Source organism: Atta cephalotes (assembly GCF_000143395.1).
Source record: "Atta cephalotes unplaced genomic scaffold scaffold00011, whole genome shotgun sequence".
NCBI lineage: Eukaryota > Metazoa > Arthropoda > Insecta > Hymenoptera > Formicidae > Atta > Atta cephalotes.
The window spans coordinates 2,510,007-2,522,924 of record NW_012130075.1 but is presented as its reverse complement, the minus strand read 5'-3'; the positions used below and the strand labels follow the sequence as shown (position 1 = coordinate 2,522,924).

The 12,918-nt window shown below is 35.5% G+C and overlaps 1 protein-coding gene across 1 annotated transcript in view; it reads right to left on the bottom strand.

Moving 5' to 3' along the window:
- LOC105617120 (homeobox protein araucan-like) overlaps positions 1–12,918 on the bottom strand; it is a 59,074-nt gene that overhangs the window by 11,984 nt on the left and 34,172 nt on the right. Inside the window, exon 2 of the mRNA XM_012198697.1 lies at positions 6,891–7,283. Coding sequence (XP_012054087.1) covers positions 6,891–7,283 — 393 coding nt within the window. The remainder of the gene's footprint in view (positions 1–6,890; positions 7,284–12,918) is intronic.

Below are 12,918 nucleotides of genomic sequence, written 5' to 3'. Positions count from 1 at the left end.
TATATATATATATATATATATATATATATATATATATATATATAATATGTGTGTGTGTGTGTGTGTATGTGTGTGTGTATGTGTGTGTATCTTCGTCTTTATTTCTCTTCTTTTCAGAAGCTTTAATGGCGAACTGCGGGTGGTCCGACGTCGACGCTTCGGACTATTGTTACGACTATGCACAGTCACACAGGGTCACCGGTCGCTGGTTTAACCGATTATAAGAGCACGCCTGTATTAAGGTAGCAATAATCGTTGTGTTGCGCCCCAAATCTTGCGACGTATGCGATGCATTAGGGAGCGCGACAGCAAGGTGGCTCTAACTTGATACCCTGTGTCGCTGTGGGCTCGACATAGTCCATCAAGTTAATGCAATAGCACCTATAATTGTCTCCTCTACAGGGTACTCTAAAAATGTAGATCCGTATCATTCTTGACAAAATATTTGTCATCTGTGTGCTATTTCGATATATGACATAAATTAAAAATATACGTAATTCAAAGTTATGCATCGATTTCATAGCAATTATCTTTTAAAAACAATTTGTACAATTTTTAGGTATAATTTAGAACGACATTACGTAAAATTTGAAGCATTATTTATTCATATATATATATTTACGATGTGATACTTTCTATATTCTTACTTTTTCAAAAATAAAAGTTACTTTGCACATTGTGAGACTTATAGGAATCTTATAGGGCATTTTTTTGACAATTCATCGTATTACTCACTCCATTCAATGCTAATCTGATTCTTATTACATTGTAATGCCCATCGAAATCAGTCCGTCGATTTGAATCGCCAAGAACACGTGCTTAACTATCCTACAAAAAAGATCAAAGGAAGAAATCCCATTGAAAAAAAAACCAAAAAACTATAGTAAACTTGATAAAAAATATAAAAGAAACAAAATTATATGAAATAAACTATATTTATAACATTTGTATCTCATATAGCTATATTTATATGATGTAAAAATATTTTATTTACTTTTAATTAAATAAATAAAATATTGGGTTGTCCGGAAAGTTCGTGCCGATGTTGAAGGAAAATTGAAACGCAGAAGATTTAAATTTTAGTATACATTTATTAAATTATATAGGTTAGTCGGCACGAACTTTCCGGACAACCCAATATATCATTAAAATTTATACTTGTACTATTAAAATAAATATTTAAAGATATTTATTTTACTTTACTTTTATTTTTTTTCTAAAGTATTTGTAATTTTTTCACTACGTATAATAATATTTAAAATTACAAGCGGCGTTTTGAAAAAGACAATCTTCAAAATTGTTTATTTTTTTTTCATTGCTATTTAATCTGCAGCAACATATATTATATTTTTTTCTAATTGTGAGATAGGAAGTTTGAATTATACGATATGTAACAATATTTATAAAAGGGCATATAACGAAAGTAATTGAGAGAACATTGTTATGCAAAAAATCAAGCATTGTTTCTTGTATCTTTTTGTATACAAATTCTTGAAAAAATTATGATCATTAAAGAAATATTTTTTTTTCTGGTTTCTAAATATTTTATCACTTGAATGTCGTAACTTCGCTTATAACGTTCATTGCACAGAGCAACTTTTTTTACATAGCAAGCTTTTTTTTCACTTAAAATTTCTCTTTCATTTAAAAAAAAAAGAAGAAAAACGGTAACATCGCAATATGAATGGAAAAGATTCGTCAAAATACTCAATATTCCCGGCAGTCAGACATTTATGGCATTCCAAGCTATACCCTGTCGTATCGTTCGTCATCCAATTGCTGGCAGTGATGGTCGCGTGCGCCAAATTATGCCACGGTGTTGAAATTCCACGAACGATTGACCGGTCGGACTGCAATTTATACCGATAAAGATGCAAAACTATGACGTCCGCGCGTCCCGCCGTCTCGCGCGACAAATAGCATTCTTAAGGCTTCGCCAGGACTAAACCAATATGTACGAGGGAGCATCCCTTCGTCCTTCAGTTCATCAGTCTCAATTACAGCGGAACTCACCCGCGCGATCGACTGTCTGCGTATAGAATGATAGAGTAAAAACACCGACAACTATGATTCTTATCTACACATACGAATACACAAGTATTTTTCAATAATTCTTTTAATACTTCTTCAACTTATTCAAACGAACATAGTAAAAAAATTTATAGAAAATTTTTCACAGAAAACCACGGAGTAATTGATGAATGAATTCTGATATTGAGAATTATTAGATGCTAAAGAAATGATCATCAGTCGAAATTGTACTTGTAACTAGTAAATTCGTAAAGATTAGAAGCAAGGACTCTGCAATAATTTTACGCAATCACCAATATATTACTCGCGGATGTATGTGCAACTAAACGCACGCTGCACACGGCAATATTGCACGCCAGCCGCGTTTAAGTGCCAATTATAAAAGCGTAACAATCTACGATTAAGAAAGCTACGCGTGTTACGCTTTTCAATGGGCCGTAATAACGCACGATATCACGGATCGAAACATTACGACTTTCGTATTGCGACAGACATATGTGCTTCTTTACAACCGCGGAATATTGATAGATATACTGATATTATTGGATGAATATCCAAGTTTCATATGCATGGGGCATCATGCTATCCCCAGCATCCTATAAACTCGTAATTAATATTACAAAATAGCAAACATTTCCATTATTAATCAAATAACTTGAAATATTCCGAGATAAAACGAGTTCCGAAATAAAACGACTTCAAAAGAGAAAAATATTTAATTTGCTCTTCTTATTTTCATGTTACTGGTTTTATGCGTATTATCAATATGAAAAATGTCTGCAGAGCGTTCTATGGAGGGAATATAGTCTGTCAATTCTTTTTCTTTTCTAAGTCTTTTAAATTTCCGAGTCTTGAGATCGCAGTAATAGATCTAATTAGTATTTGCCAATTATTCATAACCTTGACTGTTAGAAAAATATGTACATTGAATTTACGTGAGAAAAATATTCTGGTTGTATCAACAAACAAAATAAATTTTAATCATATAAATCAAAATTCTGTAATTATTGTAATTTAATTTTTTATCTCGACTGGAAGGTTGATATATTTATATATAATTATAAATGTCTGATTTGTATCCTTCTGAATCTACTTGAATTCCAATTAATGCAACGAGACTTTCTTTCAGTGTATAAAATCTATCTTAGATAAGATATATCTATCGCAGAATCTCTCATGCAATAACGACGCATTACAAATTTTTACCGTATTAAGACAACGTTTGAAGTACAATTATACTGTACGTATCGCAAGCAATGCGAATAAAATGCAAAACATCAAGAGAATAAAGATTCAAAGCACAAAGTGCTGTACGGCGGAATTCTCGAGGAAAATGTTGCCAGAGCAAATCTCGGAATCCGTTACGCCGACAGTCACTACGCGAAATAAGACGAATCCGTCGGCTGATGAGAAGAGGTTTCCGTCTACCAATGCTCCCCTATCTCGCGCAGTTACGTCCTCCTCTCGTCCTTTCTCGCGTTCGCGCACTCCCGCCGTCGCGGTATCCCCCATGGCTCCCGTCCCTGTTTCATGGCATCCCGCGTATTGATTCTATAAACTCGTTCGCGAGAGCGATGAGAGCACTCTCCTCTCCCTACTTCCCGTCCTTTCGGTGTCCGCCTCTTCCCTTCCTTCATCGCCGATTCGTTTGACAGAGACAATCTCGCTTAGCACAATCGTGCGCATCCGCACGATAAGCGGGATTCGCAAATGTCATATGTGGAATATATTTTTGTGCAGAAATTTTATTTATGAATGCAAAAAAGGGAAAAATATCGAGATGGCCTTCTATCTCAGAAAAAACATTCCAAAGGCATTTTCATATTTGATATATCAATATCGATATTTCAAAAGAGATGTATAATTAAATACATGTTTAAACATGCCTGACAGATTGCAAACACGCGCTAGCTCGACAGTAGATCTATCATTACATCTGAACATTTTTCACGAAATTAGCAAAAACTTAGAGAAATAATAAGACCGATTCGTAGTGACGTGACGTAATAATGTTTTTAATAATATAGCTACATCAGAAAATATGAATTAATTGCAATTAAAATAGTAAACATATACATCTATATAATACACAGTTACATCAGAAAGTATGAGTTAAGTGCAATTAAAATAATAAACGCAGATATTTACTATTTTAATAGCAATTAACTCATATTTTCTGACTATATATTATTATATTACGTCATTACGTCATTACAAATTAGTATTATTAGAATAGACAGTCTCTTAGTTTTTGCGCTAATTCCACAATTGATATTCAGATCTAATGATAGATTATCGAGCTTGCGCGAATATGCGCAATCTGTCAGGCAGACGTGTTTAATTAAGTATATTATCTCGTGATATTATTATCACGTGAAATTAACTATAATAAAATGACACGGAAAAATTTTGTTAAGTAAATTCCGAGAGAATAATTAAAATGTAAATCTTAGATTATAGGTACTATTTTGTGATCGGCGCAGTATAAATGAATTTGCAAAATAAGTATACCAAATCGATACTCGATACGACACAAGAATACAAAATCGCAGGACAATATGATTGACGTGCGCTCTGTTATTCAGATAAGGGTCTGTGTCGTATCAGTGTTTATCTGTCCAGAGCATGCACTGATTACGCGGCAACATCAAAAAGCCGATAGCTTTTTCAGTCGTACAAACATAACGACTCGTGAAAATGAAAATATACTGTAGAGATAGCTACACGTATTATCTGATTATAGGAGGTAATGACACATTTACGGCACACGTCAATGGCACGCTGTCTCGTGCCATTATAGAAATTGCCGTTACAGATTGATTATGCTTGCACAAATAATGTCGTTATTAAAAATTGATTTTAACGATAATTGCGATTCTAATGATAATTCTTCACGTGAAAACAGTATTCCCTTGACAGATACTTTTTTTGCCTTTTTACCAAATTATGATGATTCCACCTTCGTAAAAGCGTGATACATTAGTCCAACCGAGCTATACCGATGAGAGATCGTTGCTTACATGCGATTTAGAAAATTGCGTCTGTAAATTTACGTCGCTAATTGCGTGTGAAAAATGAGAAGTGTCTCCCGGATGGTAAATGCATTCGCTGAATTTCACTCGAGATAAACTCCTGTCTACAAATTACATGCAATGAATCGTAGCGGATATATAAATTCCCAACGCCATCGAATCGCAGCGTAAAACGGAACAATTTCCGACTACATTATGAGCTATCATAACGATTCCTTTTTCCTAGATTTTCTTCTCCATAGCAACTTTATTTTTGTCTCGGGCCATTGGCCGCGCGTGAAATACATTAATCGACAACGCCACCTAAAAGCAGCCAATTAGTATAATCGTCCGATAAATTCAAATTTAATTGGCTACTATGCTTTCTTTCACTCCGGGAGGTGCTTATCAGTGTGAATGTAATGCATCCATGCAATCTTCTAAATTGCAAAATACACGAGAAAATCAAATTATATTATTGGTATCGTTTATCTTGCATACGTTACTTTATATAAGAATACGATTTTTATTTGAAAGTAGAGCAGTAATTAATTTTACAGATAAAATTCCGATCCAGAAAATATTTTCAATGTTATATTATAATGAAATTACAGATAAAATTTTTTGGCGAATTTTAGATTGTCTGAAACTGATTTGACGCGCGTTTCTCCAGATTCCTTCTTTGGAACCGAAGCATAGTCGAGGAGGATTCTCTGGTGACATATGCGCGTGAATTCATCACCGACAGCCCCTTGAGAACGTAACGAGCAACCTCGCCTTCCGCGAATCGAAACTTAAACGAGATTATCGGTCGTTTCTCGAGAAAGGGACGAGTGAATAATTCGACGCAGCCGGTACTGATCCAGTCTGCGAAGATGCACAAATTCCTAAGCGTGAGGCAATCGAAGGGGCCATACGATCCCGACGTCCGAGAGAGGGTTTCGTCGCCAGGATTCCAAGCTAATTCGCAGCAACACTATGTGCTAATCCGTCTTAAGTTAATACTGAAGAAGCAATAATCGCACGTCTAGAACGACGAATCGATCAATCTGCATCTGGCAATGACCGCGTTACACGTTGCAAAGCATAAGACGATCTTTCGTAGGTAACAAGAAACTTTATATTATAATTTTAATGTTGTAGCAAATTTAAAACTACAAAAAAAGTCAAGGAATTTTTGATTCTTGAAAAACAGAATTAATTTTGAGATGGAATAAAAACAATAATTAATTTTCTAAACTGTCAGTATAAATTTTATTTTCTAATATTAATAATTTTTGTTTGAAACCATTGAAAAAATAATTATTAACGTTTAAAAAAATTTATATTATTTCAATTATATCATTTCCTTATTTCAAAAATAATTTAACTAAAAAATGTGATTTTCTCGAGTTATTATCATAAAAGTTAAGTAAATATCAATCATCAAAAATGGACTTCACAAAAATTGTCACAACTGACAAAAATGAAAAAACGACAAAAATGAAAAAATTTGATCACGTTAAGAATCTTTTTGCCGTATATTATTTAATTAGTCAATAATTTTCTGTCAAGTGCAGAAATTTAATTTTTTTTGTTATATCACAAACACTTACTTTTGAAGTAAAGGATCATGTATATGTGTACCTATAATGTTTTGTATCCTAAATATTAACATTGATTAACGACGATTTTGATTTTTTTAAAACTGATACTCACTAAAAGATAATCGTTTAATATAATAAAATAAAAGCTAAAAAAAGATAATCATTCAACAATATTTTTAATACTGATGATTGAGGGATAAAATCGGTTGACAATATTTTTAACATTAATACACTATCGTGTCAAAAATACAAGAAAACTTACCAAAGGCGAATAAAACGCAGAGCTATCCATGCCGATGCTAGGATAAGGGCCTTGATCGGTGGTGGAGGGCGTCGGCGTGGGGTAGGAGGAGTAGGAAGTTGCGGTGGGTAGCCGAGGATAAGTGCTCAACGCAAATCTCGCGGCGTTGTCGTATTGGCAGCTGCACACCGTTTGCCCCGTCACAGGATCCGTCATCATGGGCCTACCGTTCTCACAGCAACCAGGTCCGGTGGCGGCACCACCCACGGGAGTCGTAGCACCGCCAGTACCTGCGGGCCCGACCCCCGTCGTCGTTGTCGCCGTCGACGAAGGCGATAGAGCACCCGGGCTCAACGCACCCCCCGACATCGCCGGCGACGTCGCCGTTGTCGGTTGCCCCCCACTCACTAGGAGCTGAAAAATAAAAGGAAAAATACGTCATTAACATAGTATAATTACGCGCATGCATGATGTAGAGAAGTTCCATACATTTCCTTGTAAAATTAGGAATTAGTTTTTTTAACTCTTGTTTCAAGCTGACTTTGATATTCGTGCGGTCATAAAAACCTCGTCTTCTACAGAGATTCATTTCACATTCTCTTTATTTTTCAACGTAGATACATATAAATAACGCGTAAAATAGCTGTTCGTAAGCATATATGCATAGACGTGTCATGATAAGGACATACATATGTACTACATATGTATATATAGCTAAAAAATACAAAAGATATTTTTTTCTAGTTTCAGTGCCTTTTTAGCTAATTTACATCGTCTCAGCGACTTCAAAAAACCCAGTATTCACAAATATCGATAATGATGCCCCTCTTTTGCCAAGATAAATGACGAGAAAAAGATTCTACCTGGGATTTTACGGGGGGATTTTTTTTCTTTGTATGAAAATTCTATCGATGAACCTTCAATAATCATCGCCTTTATTTTTACAAACGCGCAAGAATATTTTATGTTAAAAAAAGTATAAGATATATATTTCATGATGTATTAATTTTATCGAAACAATCTCAGCGCTTAACGGAGAGCGATTATTCCTCCCACGATTAATAGCTTTGTTAAGCTCGTATAAACAGAAAGAGACGTCACTCTCATGTGCGTGTTAGCGCGCAGGGGATCGTTCCGAGGTTGCCTCACGCTAAATTAGCCCATTGTAAATGAGAACGGAATGAATCCCGGTAATTAATATGGCAAGGGCGCGGAGTTATTTCGAGAGGACGGGAGGCTCGAGAGCCGCCACGACGAGTCGGGTTGTATATCTGCGTTGATAAAGCCTTCTCTCCGACAGCTCTCTCGCATTCCGTTACACACTGAAGAGAGAAGGAGAGAGAGAGAGAGAGCCCGGAAAACGACTCTCTCTCTCCCTCGTATATGTATATAATACCTTTCTATTCGTAGACCGTGTCGAAATCACCCACGAAAACGCCCACGAATCCTTGCGGCGTACGCGTGACAAATAGAATCGACGAGAACTTTATTCCCGCAAACGATTCTCCTTCGCGTTTTAGTGTTTCACCTCTCTCGTGAATTATTAAAAGCCCGGCATCGCTTATCAATTTCAAACTCGGCGCATTTACAAAAATATGGTGACTCGCGGCGAAGTTTTTATATATACCGATGGGAGCCTCTATCGTTTCTCGCACGATAAAATATATAACTGTGTCCCGGTTAAGCAATACCGTGGGGACGTGATTCACTTCAATCTCCTGTTTGCTCGAAAGTCCGAAAATAAATAAAGATAATGAAGATTATTGGGTATAATCATGTGGAGTCACTCAGGAATAGAATCAAAATGATACTAATCTAACAAACAAGTTGATGTTGTTCATCGTCATTTGATGTCAAAATAATGTCTTTAACGTCAAAATAACGTCAAAATAACGACAAATAATGTCAGCTTGTTTACTAGGACACTATGATTTCATATGTCACCTATAAGTAAACTTATAAGTGATAAATAGGAGAATTTTCCAGTGAGAATACAATGTAATACAGTGAATTATCACATTCCTGTTGTTTGCCAACAATAAACAAGGACACAATGTAATACTATAAAACGATTTATTGTCCTTATATTGTCCTTGTTAGAAAACGCTCAAAATTGTTCGTTGGGATACGACATCATTATGACTTCATTTGTCTCTTATAAGTAAACTTATATGTGACAAATAGGAGCTTTTTCCAGTGAAAATACACTGAATTATTACATTCTTGTTATTTGCTAATATAAAACAAGGACACAATGTAATATTGTGAAACGATTTATTGTGTTATACTGGAGTGTCCTTGCTGGAAAATGTCCAAAATCATGCTGACTTACAATGCTTTCCAGGAAGAAACACAGATGACACAGTGTAATACAGTAAATCAATACATCTTCGTTGTTTGGCAATGTTAAACAGGAAATAATTCATTGTGTTACATTGTGTCTTGCAAAGTCTTGCTGGAAAACAATATTGTGCACTGAAAGAAAAGATTGGTTACTGCAACAATTTAGATAGTAAAATATGGCATAGCATTTTATATGGCTACAGCAATCAATTTTTGGTTATAGTAGCAAATTTTTAGTTGCGTTAACCTATCCGCAATGTCAGTATATGATTTCGATAGGTTAACGCAACTAAAAATTTGTTGCTACAACCAAAAACTGATTACTGTAGCTATATAAAAATGCTATGTCATATTTTACTATCTAAATTATTGTTGCAACAACCAATCTTTTTTTTTTCAGTGTGACTTTTGTGTTCTAGACATTTTTTTTTCTGAGAGACGATGAAGAATTTAAAAGATACTCGATGTAGCATTCGACTGCCCTGTTTATGCTTCGAATTACGCGGTTTCAATGATTTGCATAATTATCTCGATCTACAATGAACCATCTACATAACTATCTTCTTCGTGAGAAAATTCGAGAAGTTGCTTCCGCAACACTGAGCTCCATTTCCGGCTCACGCTGTTTACAATCTTATACTCATCGATTTTCCGTAAGCGTGCGTCAATACGCTTGCGTATTTTCAGAAGAAATATCACGCCGTTGCAAAAATAGAAGGGCGAAGGAATGGCGCATTGCATCGCGTTGGATCCGCACCGAAACTACCGAAAAAACGAGGTAAACCGAACTTTCGTGAACAAAGACCCCGCGCACTTTTGTCGTGGCGGTATAACGGTGGTGGTGTAACGGCGGTGTAGCGGCGGATTTCGGAGACATGCTATGCGCGCGCGCACGTGTGTCCTCGTTCACGCATAACAACACGCGACACATGTGTGCGCGTGTATATGTGCACTAGTCTCCCCCCCGACTCCTTCGGCCCTCTCTCCGTCCCACTCTTTTTCTCCTTGCTTCTAACGAAACGTTCCAGGCACCTCCAACGTGTCTGGAGCCATTCACGCCCTGCTGGGTTTCCCACCGGAACCTTTTAAGACCCCACTTTCACCCCCGCAGCAGCCGCCGGCGCGAAAACCCTTCGGATCTCGTGACGCAGGAAGAGTCGCCGTGATATGGTCCTATCCCGCCTCCACTTCTTGTGCTCCACCTTGTCACCGATCGTTTCGCGACGCGCTCGTTGGCAACCCCTCGAGTAACCAAACGTGTCGGATTTTGTACGAATCCTGATACAAGCGCTAGCTTAGAATTTAGAATTTTCTCTTCGGGTCTACTAGCATACTTTTTTTAAACAATTACTTATACATGGAGAGAAACAATTCCAAGTATATATATTTTATAAATACGTGAATGTACTATATTGGTTATATTTATCCGCAAAATCGATTAGAAAGCAAGAATATTTGGATTCTTTTATTTCTTGATATTTGTGGTTTGTATAATATCGTCTATAAAAAGACTTAAACAGCAAAAATGTTGAGATTCCTTTATTATTTGATATTTGCGGTTTGTAATTGTTTGTAATAATAGTATCGCTGTTTAAGTAAGTTTCTATTTCTCATGAAAAAAGGTACGAGTGGCGAAAGCTCGCTTATTTGATGTCCGGAAAATGGCGGCTATTATCGGTATAATTTCTAGAACGGTGCGCGTTACATCGTCCCGCTTGACCGCGATCTAACATTAATTTTACGTGGAAAGTTATGTCGCCAAAGTTTTCTGGAATTTATAAATGACAGTTAAATAGCGAGTAATCATTGACACGTTCAATTTTTTTTCAAATTAAATCGGATGATCCAACACACAGAGAAACTTTATTGTAGATATATTACATTTGGAAATAGAAATTAAATTAGATAAATAGTACTAATAAATTTTACAATTTTAATACGAAATATAAAACATCCTTTTTCAATTTGAAGGTCTTTTGATTTAAATCCGTGCTTAAATCGATCATACAAATGGCTACGCGTACGTTGAATTATTATTATATAATCGATAATTTTCATTATCGTAAAAGAGAAAAAAAGCACCTGAAATGAGCGGCATCTTCTAAGAATAATAAGTCAATGTCGCCTATCGCGATGATTAATTGAGAGATAGTCCACCAATAATCTACCTTGTGAAATTGACAAGATTCGTCACTTTGTCAAGATAGAAAGCATTCTCACTTACGGCTTTCACCATGTATAACTTAAGTAGCGATCTTTGTAACGACAGAATGACACAATCGGTGAAAAGTGAGTTCAAAAGTTTTTATTGAATTCACACTATAAAAAGTTTTATAATAAAATGTATTAAGTGCAAACTGCTTCCTTGTTAATTAATTTGCACGTTTCTCAAAACTTTACTATATATATAGTTTGAAATTGCATTATTTAATTTTTTTCACATATTTCTGCTCTTGTTTAATCAGTTTATATCTTTAATATATAAAAATCATAGACATTATTGAGTTCGCACTGTAGATGCTTTTCATTTAGTGACCAAACTTCATTCTATCTTTTCTGGCACAGAAATAACAAAGATAAAACGACATTTATATTGACTTATTATCAAAGAATGGAAAGCATCCTGTGAATACGCATGAACACTCACACGTGCGAAGGGGACTGAATGAAAACCCGGAGAACCCGAAATCCTCTAAGAAACAGATCTGCTACGTAAATATATCGTTACAATCGACCTGTATAAACAGGATTACATTTGTCCGAGTGAAACTGGATAGTACTTGAGTTAATCATGTGTCATTGACATCATCCATGAGAAAATAATTGACACGTAATGTCGAGTTACGTTTCTAATCGACTACTAAATACTTATCTATTAACATTGGAAATAGATATTGAGTATCATTATTGACTGTTTATATTTTTTTATTAGATTATATTATATTATATTTTTGGTGTAAAAAATGGGATTTTGAAATATTTGGATAATTACGTTTTCATAATTACGTTGATAATTACTTTTCCATAATTATGTTCTTCACACTGATGAAATATTTGGTTTTTCATCATTTTCTTTTTTCCGTAGTAATTCACTTGGTCCTTTTAACATAATAAGAAAAAAGATATATTGTAGTGTTATTGAATTGCGATATAAAACTGCGGTAAGAACTTATTTTATTTGAAATAAAATTTATTAGTAATTTTAGATTTAGGTACGTCTTTCAACGATGTTCCACCAAACAATGTTTGCTCAAATTATATTATTTTCAGTGGGTTCTTAAAAGACGAATGTTCGTAAATTTATTACGACGGACTGGCAGCCATCAATTACGTGGACGCAGTTTATATTGAAAAGATGGCGACAGGAAAGGTTGAGTTGTGCGGCTTATCTTTTCTGCTTGCCTTCCTTCCCTCAGAGACCACTTCTTCCTCACACTGCAGCTTCTCTCTTTCTTTCTCTCTTTCATGTCACGCCATCATGTATCTTTTTCTCTTCACCGGAATCACAACCATCACGAAAACAGGCAAGAATCTTGACTCTCCCTTCGTCCTCTCCACCTTAGACCTCTTGTACGACAACGGCATTACGGGCCTTTTCCTCTCGACAAATTAGCTACTATGGCGACTTTTATAACGTGCAGACAGATGAGATCTTCAATTAAAATTTAACAGAATGCCACATGATTTCGTCTCTCTCTCTCTCTCT